At 39.0% G+C, this 13,450-nt stretch overlaps 2 protein-coding genes across 2 annotated transcripts in view; both read right to left on the bottom strand.

Moving 5' to 3' along the window:
* reps2 (RALBP1 associated Eps domain containing 2) overlaps positions 1–1,250 on the bottom strand; it is a 32,062-nt gene extending 30,812 nt beyond the window's left edge. Inside the window, exon 1 of the mRNA XM_042484210.2 lies at positions 659–1,250. Coding sequence (XP_042340144.2) covers positions 659–1,069 — 411 coding nt within the window. The 5' untranslated portion in view covers positions 1,070–1,250. The remainder of the gene's footprint in view (positions 1–658) is intronic.
* An 872-nt stretch (positions 1,251–2,122) lies between these two features.
* Positions 2,123–8,463, bottom strand: LOC121940951 (dehydrogenase/reductase SDR family member 13-like). Its single transcript, XM_042483627.2, has 6 exons — positions 8,326–8,463; positions 8,067–8,201; positions 6,784–6,902; positions 5,254–5,377; positions 4,166–4,492; positions 2,123–2,880 (listed from the first exon to the last, which is right to left on the bottom strand). The coding sequence occupies exons 2-6, from the start codon at positions 8,194–8,196 to the stop codon at positions 2,618–2,620; spliced, it is 963 nt and encodes a 320-aa protein (XP_042339561.1). The 5' UTR covers positions 8,197–8,201; positions 8,326–8,463; the 3' UTR covers positions 2,123–2,617.
* Positions 8,464–13,450: the final 4,987 nt, after the last annotated feature.

Here is a 13,450-nt window from a genome sequence, read left to right as displayed (position 1 = left end):
TTATAAAAAGATGATCTTTCCAACAGTGAAATATTTCTTCAAATAGAGGAGATTATGGCAAATTTAACTCGGACTCGCAAGATGAGCACAACACAAACAAGAACTTTCTGTCCACCCTGGTAAACCAGCTCATTATAAATAATTTCTAACTGTGTGCAAACAATTTATAATGTGGACAACTAGTGCACTCATCTACACGTGTGCAGTGACAACTAAAAGCCCGGCCCTGAACCTCACCCAAAAAACATGATTTTCAGTGCACCAGCAGACAAACTGCTGGTCTACAGATGCAGGGGGGGACATGCAGACAGATGCACAGCTAATGCAGTGATTGTAAGGGACTGCCCTCCTGTGTGTCAGAGAGCTGAGCGAAAGGAGGTGTGTAAAACCTCTCTCTGACTCCACACACACACACACACACAAAGAGAAATACACGCCACAAAGGAAATCTAACGGCTCGTTATCGTGAATCAGAGGCTGCAGCTGATCGCGCAGACCCTGCAGATGACTGAGGCTCAGCGATCAGCAGCCGCAGCTCTTCACACATGGTAACATGTGATGAGCACGCGCGCACGCACACACACACACACACACACACACACACACACACACACACAGACACACACACACACACACACACACACACACAGACACTCACTTTATGCAGGGCTTCAGGAGGCAGCTGAGACGCCTTGAACAGCTCCGCCACTTTGCTGGACGACAGAGCCCCTGAGGAGTCCGCCTGGCACCGGCTGTGGAGACCTGAGTAATACCTCTGCTCGTGCTCGCTCAGGGAGATGAAACTCCCCGCAGACGCCACACCGGATTCCTGATCCATTCCCGGCGCTGACGCATGGAGGACCCGCCGGAGAGGAAGCACTACAACCAAACAGATCGATACATCCCGCTCCGGTGGCTCCCGGTCACCGGCTCCTGTTTCACGGTGGAAGCGAGGCGGTCGGTTTGGCAGCAGGATCAGCAGGAGGAGGAGGAGGAGGAGGAGGAGGAGGAGGGCGGTATCACCTCCGACAGAAGTGCTCAGTGTGAAGACTGCTCGGTTCAGGATCATCCACTCCGACTGCCTCTTATGGCCGGTTGTAGCAGCACCGACCTGAGCCTGCGGGGGGCGGCAGAGCACAGGAAGACTGCTCTTAGGGACTGTTCGTTATTTATTAGTGGAGGTGGGCGGCTGGGGTGTAACTTTTTAAAATTTTATTTTTATTTTGACCCTTGCCAAAGCTACAAATTTGTCAATGCCTGCAATTTTAACTGTTTTTGTTATCATCTTCCAATCACAAATGTTTTGTAATTTTATGTTTTTTCCCGCATTATTATTTGTATACCAGGAGGATAAACTGCATGCATATATATATATATATATATATATATATATATATATATATATATATATATATATATATATATATATATTCCTTTTTTAATACATCTTTTCTGAAAAAATAAACTATAAAATCTTTATTTTATCTTTAAAAGTCTTTGTCTTCTTTGTGCTTAAATATATATATATATATATATAAATATATATATATACACACACATACAAACACACACACACACACACACACACACACACACACACATATATACAATCTGCCTTTTGTGACTTGTATGACCGCAATGGAGCTTACCCTCATGATATACAAATAATAATGAAAAAAAAAAACAATTGATGACAAAAAACATAAAAGAATATAAAACATTTGTGTGATCTGGAAAAATATTGATAAAAAACGATGATTAAATATACATTAAATATAACAACAATAAAAATTAGTTCAAACAGCAGGCTTAGATACATTTCTTGTTTTGGGAAGGGTCAAAATTTAAAATAAAAAAACAAACAAAACAAACACCCCACTCCTTTCTTTCCCCCCATAAGTTTCGTTTTGTGTTTTGCTGATATTGTCGTTTTTCATGGTTTCATTGTATCCGTCAAAATAGTACTTGCACTTTTTAACTCTTTCTTTAAATATTCATATAAATATTATAGAAATTAATTTACAGTTGTTTGTAATCTATGAATCTGACTACTTTTGTGTTTAGTCTTAATTTTTATTTGAATACTGCACTTGCATAACAGAAAACAAAATATAATGCTTCATTCATCATTAATTCAAGTTTTATTGTGGGCTACGTACCTCAATAAGGTCATGAATACCCATATTTTTAAAAACATTAAAATCACATATCTCAAATTTCTATGTTTAATATCTATATTCAGCACTGTATATATAACAACACCAAGAACCACATATTGTAAATACATGCATATTAAATTCTATGTTCGCATTTCTGCTGCCAATTAATGATGTGAAAACAAACTCAAAATATATGTTAATGTGTATGTGGCCATACACTGGATTTTTGTAGAGGATATATCGGATGCAGGATGTAGTGTTTTAATTCAAATTCAATCGAATTAAACTTTTATAGTAAACAATTAGTCACATTTACTTAGTTGTAAAAATGTCTTATTCATTATTTGATGTGTTTAAATGCTGTCAGACTCTTTGAGTTTCAAAGGATGCTTGAAGCACAGTGCAGGTGTAGAGACGCACACAAAATTAGATTAGAAACACAGCTCAGATTTCCCGTTTCACGACAGGCCACAGAAGCTCTCACTGAGCTCCCACAGCTTCTTGGCGGCGGCGTCGTCTCTCGCCTTCGCCTCGATGTTCATCTTCGGTGCACACTTGGAGAAGTAGTGGCCGCTCAGATGCTCGATGCCTTGCTCCAGGGCACAGTGGAGCGTGGTCTGGGCTCCGGATACAGCATCCACAAAGAAAAGATACATGATGGGGTGAATGAGGAGCCCCCACCAGAACCCATAGTTACGAGTGATCTCTGTCTGAATAGCTCCTGAAAACAGAGGGAAAAATGACAAAAGGGTTAAAAATAATAAAAACTAACAGTAACGTGAGCTGAGGCTAACCAGCTAGCTGCTCCTCTACAGTGAAGTGCAGTCGCTTCGTCAGCTGATAAAATAATCTGTAAACAGCTGTTTAGTATCTTGCAGCCAAAGATCCAAATGAAATGTATTAACATTACAGATTGAAATGTTATTATAAATTTGACTGTAATCAGTGTAGTCGTTTTAAGTCTTGTGTTTGCCATTTTTTGGTCAATGCGCAGGTGCTCGCCCACAGAGTGAGAATAACAGGAGGCTGCTCTAAAATCCAAGAAACGTCCTAAAATCCTACAAACATCCTGAAATCCTTAATATGTCCTTAAATCCAAGAAATGTCCTAAAAAATAGGAATATCCCAAAATAAAACCTAGAAACATCCTAAAAATCTAGAAATGTCCTAACATCCTCGAAACGTCCTAAAATACTAGAAAAGTCCTGAAATCCTAAAAAAGTCTTTAAGTCGTAAAAATGTCCTAAAATCCAACAAATGTCCAAAATCCAAGAAATGTACTAAAATATAGAAATGTTCTAAAATCCTAGAAATATTCTAGATTATTAAAAATGACCTTTAATACTGAAATTTGATAAAATCCTAGAAACGAAATGTCTTAAAATCCAAGAAATAGCCTAAAAAACTAGAAATATCCTTTAAAAAAAACCTAGGGACATCTAGAACAACTAGAACAGTCCTGAAATCCTAAAAATGTCCTAAAATCTAGAGACATCCTACAATCCAAAAAACATTCTAAAACACTTAAAATACTCTTAAAAAAGTCCTAAAATCCTAGAAATATCATAAAAATCTGGCCTAAAATCCAGAAAATGTCCTAACACCCTAGAAATGTCCTAATATACCAGAAAAGTCCTGAAATCCTAAAAAAAAATAGGCCCTAAGTCCTAAAAATGTCCTAAAATCCGAGAAATGTCCTAAAATCTAGAAACATCCTACAATCCAAGAAACATTCTAAAACACTATTAATGTCCTTCAACCTTGAAAAAAGTCCTAAAATCCTACAAAGATCTAGAAATGTCCTAAAATCTTGGTCCCTGGCCCCTGGCCCCTGGTCCCTGGTCCCTGGTCCCTGGTCCCTGGTCCCTGGCCCCTGGTCCCTGGTCCCTGGCCCCTGGCCCCTGGCCCCCTGTAATTCTGCAGTAGTGGCCTCCATGCACAGTAACTTGAGTATCCGCGCTGCAGCTGATCCTCGGCAGTGGCGTGAGGTTGAGCGGGTCACTGACCTGGGTGGACGCTGTAGCAGGTGACGTCGGTGCCCTGCAGCCTCTTGGCGAGCTCGTAGGTAAACAGGATGTTGCACAGTTTGCTGTCGTTGTACTTCTGGCCCAGGTGATACGTGCGGCTGCCCAGAGCCACGTCTCTGTGAGTCGTCAGACAGCTGAAATCCACCTTTCCCATCTTGTACATTATGGAGGCCACCGTCACCACGCGGCTCGGCCCGCTCGCCTTCAGCCGGTCCAGGAGCAACACCGTCAACAGGAAGTGGCCCAAGTGATTGACACCGAAGATCATCCCGAAGCCGTCCTCCGTCTTTCCACTATTCAACAGACCTGAGGACAGAGACACTAACTCTTTAACAGCTGGATGAACATACATTTTTTTTGTGCTGCGTTCAGACTGCGTTCTTGGTGAGAAACGTGCCCCAAAAAGGGAATAAGAAATGTAAAAGGTGAGAAGAAAATGACCTGATGATTAGCTAGACGATATTATTAGTTATTTTTCTTTTTAAAAACAGGGAAAAATTTATGAAAAAACTCTATTTTCAATCTTAATATTATATATTTAAAATCATGTTGAAAAAAAACAAACTGTATTTTTAAAAATTATTTCTTTGCATTTTTAAGGACATTATGTCATTTGTTTGTTTCAGATTTTTATTTTTTTTAATGCTTATTTTCAGGTAATTTTTTACTAATTTCTTTGCTCACTTTTTGGCAATTCCTTAGAAAACTTCTCATTGCCTTCTTCTCATGCTTTTTAAAAAAACAAGCCAACTTGCTCAGATTTCAGAGAGTTAAATTTACACTTGAATACAACTAGAAACAAGTAGGTTGAAATAAGCTTTAATGGAGCACTCTGTAATTATAAAAACACGCATTATTTGCAAAGTCAGATGATGAGTTTTTGTCTGGGTCTTTTCTCTGCGTTCTCACAGGTCCAGGATGTGTTTCATCAGGTTTAAAACCACTGTCCCAAAACCATTTCAAAATTGTTAGACTTTTAAGGTGTTTCCCTTAGCTTATCACATTTTTTATATTTTTTAATCTGCTGATTTAAATGTTTCTGTGACTTGTGAGGACGGCGGGCTGACCGGCGTTGTTGATTAGCAGATCCAGTCTGGACTCTGACCGGAGGAAGTCGTCAGCGAATGAGCGAACGGACTTCAGACTGGCCAGGTCGAGCTGCATAAAGATCACCTGGCTGTTCCCCGTTTCCTGATCACAAGGACAACAAGGAGAAGTTAGAAAACCAAACAAACAGAATCATAATGTTTATCTTCAATAACGTCTGTATAAGCCGCCGCGACACGTACAAATTATCAAACATGCTGAGCAAACTCTGCCTTCATTGATTAGTTTTAAAAAAGGTCCACCAAAAAACAAAAGAATAATAAAAATTTAAAATATTTTTTTAAATGCCCACCGTAAAATAATCACTGTCAGTTTGGGTATTGGCTATATTAAGAATATTTTCACCACTTTACCTTGCTGTCACACCCTTACAGACGAGGATTTAAAGCTGTTATATAAAAAAACAATCAGCTGTTGTATGAGGTAAAGCAAAGCAAATATTCAAATATAGTATACACTGCAAGTGATATTGAGTACCTTTTTTAAGTGCCTACAAAAGATATATATAAGTTCTCTTTATTATTCATTTATCTATATATTCATTCATTTTTTTATGAAGTTAAGCACAACAGAACTGTCAGATAGGTCAGATCACTGCATTTACCTCTATATATTTATGTTACATTATTGCTGAAAATGACAGAAATAAACAAGTTTGCTGATTTTACATATCTCCACAATTCAAAGAAGTAGCCAGTTTTGTACCTGGAAGAGACTTTTGTTGTTAGCGAGATGATTTAGTGCATATAAACTTACAGGACAGTTTCCTGCTGTTTCAACATGTCTGAAGATATTTTTTCTGTTTCCCTTTTTTGGCTTTTTTTTTTTTTTTTTTTAAAGGAATGTCCGCAAACTAGCGCTCACATAGGTTGAATTGGAACATATAACTGTTTGTCATCAGCATAATAATAATAATAATAATAATAATAACAATAATAATAATAATAATAATAACAATAACAACAACAATAATAATAATAATGTGTTGAATTGGAACATATAACTGTGTGTCATCAGCATAATAATAATAATAATAATAATGATAATAACAATAACAACAACAACAACAACAACAACAACAACAACAACAACAACAATAATAATAATAATAATGTGTTGAATTGGAACATATAACTGTGTGTCATCAGCATAATAATAATAATAATAATAATAATAATAATAATAACAACAACAACAACAACAACAACAACAACAACAACAACAACAACAATAATAATAATAATGTGTTGAATTGGAACATATAACTGTGTGTCATCAGCATAAAAATAACAATAAGTAAAATAAAACAAATAATAATAATAATAATAATAATAATAATAACAATAAAAATAATAATAATAATAATAAGAAGAAGAAGAATAAGAATAAGAATAAGAATAAGAATAAGAATAAGAATAAGAATAACATTTCAGAACCATGAAATGATCGCTGTGTTTGTGAATACTATCACCATGTGGTAACATCCTCACCTGGATGATTTCCTTCATGGCGGCCTCGGCTCGCCGTCTGTCCCTGCAGGCCAGGATCACCCTCGCCCCCCTCCTGGCCAGGTCCATGGCTGTGGCCTTACCGATGCCGGTGTTCGCTCCTGCAGAAAAAAACGGTGTGAAAGAGGCACATTTATATCAGCCATGCTAACAGCACGGCGTGTGTAAATGTTCTACCTGACTGAAACATCTCAGCAAATACTGGATGCTTTTCCATGATGTTTGGGATGGACATTAATGATGAATCTACTCAGTGAATTGGTCCAAAATTCTGTACAGAAACTAAACTTTTTCAAACTTCCCAAAGTCACAAAACTTGTCCTAAGTTTAAACAAACTGTATGTTTTCTTTCCTGCATTTGTGTAACTATTCCTTTAGGTATATTTTGGTGGCTTTGCTTTTCTTGAAAGTGTGTATCCATATAAAATATCTTACTGTTGAAAGAGCAGCCGAGGCCGACCCTAGACTGTATGGGGCCCTCTTAGTTTGGGGGCCTCCCTCACTGTCACGTGTTGCCACTTCACATGGCACTGAACCAACTTGTGTGTATTGTATATATTAATTTAAGCACAAATAATGTACAAATAAGCATGTAAAGACTATGTGGGAGTTATTACTGGCAACACTGTCTTTAAATAGAAAAAATCTAGTCAGGGAGGACTAGTTACCCCGGAGGAAGGGAGGACTGCAAAAAGCCTGGAAAAAGAAGACTGGTTTTGTTTGCTATTGTTTGAATACTTAGTGCCATAACTACATTAAAATTTGCTGATTAAATTGGTGAAAAGAAGTTTGAATAAAACGTTTAAGCTCTCAGAGGCTTCTGTCACTCCTTAAAGGCTCAAAAGGGTTTCGTCCGCTCCTGAACCAGGATTCCTCTCTAAACTTGAGCCGAAGGAGTCGCTCATGTCTGTCCCAGCCAGAGGGAAACTGGGGTTAAAAAAAAAAATCAAACTAACATTGTAAAAGTGTTTGTTTGATGTTTGTTTCTTTATTTCCTGTTTCTTTCTTTTTTATGCTCTATTCTTTTGCTGGTTTGTACGTTTATGGTATCGGGAAAAAATATTGTCAGACCTCTAACAATAACTGATTGTTCAAAAGTCTCCTGTCTGCATTCCTGAAGCTTCACGGACACACCTCCTCACACGAAAACATGTTTTCTCTGTCAGACTCAGCAGCTGTTTCTGCATATCTGCAATAGTTTCTCTGTGGGAAAAGAAGTGAGATCATCTGGTGAAGTCAGCTCGACCTGCGGGCTGTCAACTCACCGGTGACGATGGCAGTTTTCCCATGTAGCTTTGCAGCACTTTGACATCTTGGCTCCTTCAGTACAGTCGCATGAAGAAGGAAATAAACGGCGACCAACAGAGCAGCGACCAGCAGCAGCTCCAGCAACATCCTGACTGTGGAGACAGACGAACTCTCAGACACTTAGTGAGGACAAAAATGAAGCTTTTCACACAAGAGCAGCTGCCTCTGTGTGTGTGTGTGTGTGTGTGTGTGTGTGTGTGTGTGGGTGGACTATGCCTTATGCAACAGTAATCAGCAGCTCCTCTCTCAGTCTCTCTCTTTCCTGTTATTCCAACTTTCAGTTTTCCTCCAGCTTCTAAAAGTTCTGATCTGAAAACAGTTTGCAGGCTGACATTTGATTAATATGAAAACCAGGAGGCTTTGACCTCCACAAGTTAAAATAAAAGTAAAGTAGAGATGAGTAAAACTAGAAAGTATTTTGATCTTTGGCAGCTGCCTCGAGTTGAGTTGCGTCGCACGTTCATGTCATTGTGTCAAAGGTTGAAATCCTGAAAGAGAACTGCAGTGCCACCTGCTGGCTGACTGCTCCCATGTTTTACTGAGAATTACAGCACGGACGAGAGACAGCAAGCTCAATTTGCGGCAGCAGCACCTAACTGTGGCACCTCGTGTGGCACCCCCAGATGCCGCAGCTAGGTGCCGCTAGCAGTCGCAGCAGTCGCAGCAGATGCCACTGGTTGCCGAGACGTGCCGGGAGGTGCCAGGAGGTGCCGGGAGGTGCCAGTGCTATCAGCACTATCAGCACTGGATCCCCTCAGGGCTGTGTTCTTTCCCCTCTGCTATTCTCCCTGTACACCAACAGCTGCACCTCCAGTCACCAGTCTGTCAAGCTCCTGAAGTTCGCGGACGACACGACCCTCATTGGGCTCATCTCTGATGGAGATGAGTCCGCCTACAGGAGGGAGACAGACCGTCTGGTGTCCTGGTGCAGCTTGAACAATCTGGAGCTCAACGCTCTAAAGACAGTGGAGATGATAGTAGACTTCAGAGGGAACACAGCCCCACTCACCCCCATCACCCTGAGAGACTCTCCAGTGGTCACGGTGGAGTCCTTCTGCTTCCTGGGCACCATCATCACCCAGGACCTCAAGTGGGAGCTGAACATCAGCTCTCTGACCAAAAAAGCCCAACAGAGGATGTACTTCCTGCGGCAGCTGAGGAAGTTCAACCTGCCAGTGAAGATGATGGTGCACTTCTACACCTCCATCATCGAGTCCATCCTCACCTCCTCCATCACCATCTGGTACGCTGCAGCTACTGCCAAGGACAAGCGCAGGCTGCAGCGTATCATCCGCTCTGCTGAAAAGGTCATCGGCTGCAGCCTGCCCTCCCTCCAGGACCTGTACACCTCCAGGACTCTGAGGCGTGCAGGTAAGATTGTGGCCGATCCCTCCCACCCTGGACACAAACTCTTTCAATCACTCCCCTCTGGCAGGAGGCTTCGGTCCATCAAGACCAGAACCTCACGCCACAAGAACAGTTTCTTCCCGTCTGCCACCGGCCTCATAAACAAGGCCCAGGTCCCCCACTGACGCACGCTCCTCATAGACTGTACGTTACATTAACGTGTTCATTAATGCACATCACCGGCACTGCTGCTGGTCATGCGGCACATCCACACCATAAAATTGCACTCAAACCTGTATAAATGTGAATTTCAATGTAAATATCAATATATATCTGCACTCCAACCATTCTTGTATATAACACTTTAATTCCATGGTTCTGTTTCCTGCACTGTTACAGTTACTTGTGTTACTTGTTTTGCACTGTAAGACTCGTACTTTGTATATTTTATATTTTATATTTTATATTTGTATCTTCTATTTTATCTGTTTTCTTTTTCTATATTTATGTTGCACCAACCCACCAGAACAAATTCCTCGTATTGTGTTAACTATACCTGGCAATAAATCTTTTTCTGATTCTGATTCTGATTCTGCTTGTGCCACTGCTTGCCAGGAGGTGCTGCGAGGTGCCAGTGCGTGTGCCGCGGTTTGGCGGAGGTGCCGGGAGGTGCCAGTGCCGCTGCCGCAAATTGAGCCAGCCCCTGCTGGCACGTGCACTGAGTAAGGGACTGTTCTTTATGAATCAGAGGAGGGACTGTTCTTTATGAATCAGAGGAGCGGGTGGCTGGGGTTTGTATCGTCACATTTATTTATTCATTTATTTAGCCTCCCTAAAGCTACAAATGTTTGTCCTCGACTCTCCCTCCACTATGAATTAGATAAAAAAGTAGCAGAGCAGTTTGACAGAATTAATGAGGTTTGGCAACCCTTCACTGATATGTGGAAGTGAGGAAATAATAATTCTCCTAAAATTCTGCTGCTGCAGGTTAAGTGTGGTGCCAGTAATGAACACGTAAAGTAACGCTGTGTTTATTTAACACTCATACTGCATATTACATTGTTTTTTTGAGTTGTGTCTCATTATGTGAAATCCTCACATTTCTGTGACATTTTGTATAATCTATTTTCAGTGAGTTTTTCAGTCCTGTTTGATAACTGAAACAATAAACAAACATAAAAAAGAAAAAAAGGAAGAAATTTAAAAAAGCAACCAATTTTAATACTCATCCAAATGCAAGACACCAAAATTGTCCTTACGTAGGCTGAATGACTTACTATGGCATCATTAATATTTCGACAAAAACACTGAACACCAGTCAAATGATGCATTTCTGACAGAAAGCTATGAAAAGAAGTTCACAAAGATTTGGTTTTGGTTCAGTTATTTTAGAAAATGTTACCTCGTGAATATTTCGGTTTCTGCCCTGATACATTTCTGATCTATGAAGTTGGAGTTGGGTTAAAAATATGAAATGATCTTGGTTGTTCTGCATATACTCAGCTCTATCACTATTATTATGCATGTATCTCTCTTTTATTCACCCATGCCGCAGGGATACGGGGCTTAAAAAAGACTTTAAAACTGCTGACACTATACAGAATAGAGCTATGCGATGTTTTCTGGGGGTTCGTAGATTTGCTGTATTCAGAGAGACGTGGGCTGGCACCTCGAGCGCTGCAACGAAAATGTGAAATGACCCGACTGTGGAAGTGTTTAAAACAGCAGAATACATGAGAAGGTGTTTATGTGGAGTAAATCACACACTTCTCCACAAGTGTACATTCAACACCGTCTCCACTGAAATAATTCAGCCTCAGTAATCCTCTGTGCAATTATTCAAATTTGCAAAATTCTTTCAACTCTTGAATGTCGGCTATATTTAACATGGTACACAAACTGTGTATATTCTTATTGCTCTTCTTACTCATATCTGTTGTACACTGTAGGATCACACACATATTTTATATTTCTAACATACTTGTTTTATACATTGCATTGGAGCATAAGATGCGACATTTTTACATTTTACACACACCTTACACACTCAGCATATGATACATTTTTGTAATTTTACATGTCCACATACTAGTGCCAATTGTTTCTTATTGTTACTGTATTTCTATTTTATATTTTTTGCACACTTTACATATTCAGCACATTACAAACTTATAATTTTAAATATTTAAATACTTGTGCTAAGTGTTTTTATTATCACTGCATTTCTATTTTACATTTTACATACTTTGTGCTGGTTATTTGCACTTTCTATAATTCTCTATGTTGGCATTAGAGCAACTGTAACAAACCACAATTTCCCCGCAAGAGATTAACAAAGTATTTCTGGTTCTGATTTGCAGGGATAGCCTCTGCTGTTAACTCTATTTAAAAAAAACAAAAACAGTTCCTGAAATTTGAGGAGAAATGGTTCTGCCGGTCATGAATGCATATAAAGTTTTGCCCTGAGTCATCTTTAAAATCACATTTATCAAAAAGCCAACGCTGTCTGTAAAGTTTCTGCTCGACACAACAAAAATAAATCCAGTCATTCATTCATTCATTCTAAAGCAGAAGTAGCTGTAGAAGCAGCAAAATATAACTTTATCTTTATTTTCTTAGATATGTAAAATAATAAATGTTGCCCATCATTAGTGACTTTAGTAAACAGCCTTCATTTAATCGATCATTTTTATTTTCAGTCCAAGTCCTAATGCCCTTCAAAAGCCTCTGCTGCCACCATCTGTTCAGGAAACTAACTGCAGCCTGTGGTTTCACTTTTTGAAACTTCAGCAAATTGGCTTTATGTTTTTTAAGAACATGGGAGGAAAGCAGCGAGCAACTTAAGAGGAAATGACTTTCCAAAAATTTGCAAGAAAAAAGTAAAAAATGTATTTAAAAACAAAATTAAAATAAAGTGAGGTAAGTAAAGTTTTTCCTTTTAATTCAAGGAAATTACAATGACAAAAAGTATTTAAATTTTAATAATAATTGTGTAGTTTAACTTTTTAAATATAAATATGATAGTTTTCTTTACATTTTTCCTTGCATTTTTAAAATAGATTTTCCAAATCTATTTATTTCTTTCACATTTCTTGCAAAGTTGCTCTTTTTTCCTATGTTTTCGAAAAAAATTCAAACCACATTTGCTCATAATAAAGCAGGATTCTTTTGTGGCGTTTGACCGTGTTTGTACTGTAAATCTCAGTTCGCTGTTTTGCTCCGGCCTGGGTGTTGTCCGTTTTATGGAAAAACACTTATGACATTTTATGGGAGTAAAAGATCGTTTATAGAAGGTCGAGCGCTCAGTTTAATGTGGTCAACTACGGTCGGGTTTAATGGTTAGATATACAGTCTGCTATCACGAGAGAGATTTAAAGAGCAAACTTGGCAGCAGCCTTCGCCTGGAGTGCCCTGCGTCAACTCAGTTTGTTATAAACAGCTTTGTCAGGTTTCCTTAACTACACCATGGTTCAACAATTAACTAAACTGTCAGCATGAATGTTGAGAAATGATAGATGATTAACTTTAAAATGACAAGAATTCACACTGGGATGTTTTTAAGAGAAGCTTTTTTCCCACATTTATGTACAAATCTGAGTTTAGCGGACGAAGATTTGGTTAAAATTATTCAGCATTTTATTGTCTGACTTACATAATAAAGCCAGTTCAGGCCTGATAATCATGTTTTCGGAGAGAGAGACGGAGAAAGTACAGAACAACTTGCCTTGAAAAATCATGATTTAGCACTTTAGAGGAGGCAAACTAACTGCTTAGTCTAAAATGTTCTGGTGTCGGGTCTTTGTGTGCCGAGTTTCGTACATACCATCCTGCAACCTGTTTGCCAAATCTTTTGTTTGCCCTCCGAGGAATGCTGCTCTTATCTCAACTAATGAGGCAAGACTCTTTCCCATAAGTACGATACAGTCTGCATAAAAAATGGGGGAAAATATTACTACATGAAAGTTACAGCTGGTGACTTTTATGAAAATTTCTT

This window comes from Plectropomus leopardus, chromosome 5 (assembly GCF_026936395.1).
Source record: "Plectropomus leopardus strain MGB_pleo_1.0 chromosome 5, ASM2693639v1, whole genome shotgun sequence".
NCBI lineage: Eukaryota > Metazoa > Chordata > Actinopteri > Perciformes > Serranidae > Plectropomus > Plectropomus leopardus.
The sequence above is the reverse complement of the archived record's forward strand: the minus strand, read 5'-3'. Positions and strand labels throughout refer to the sequence as shown.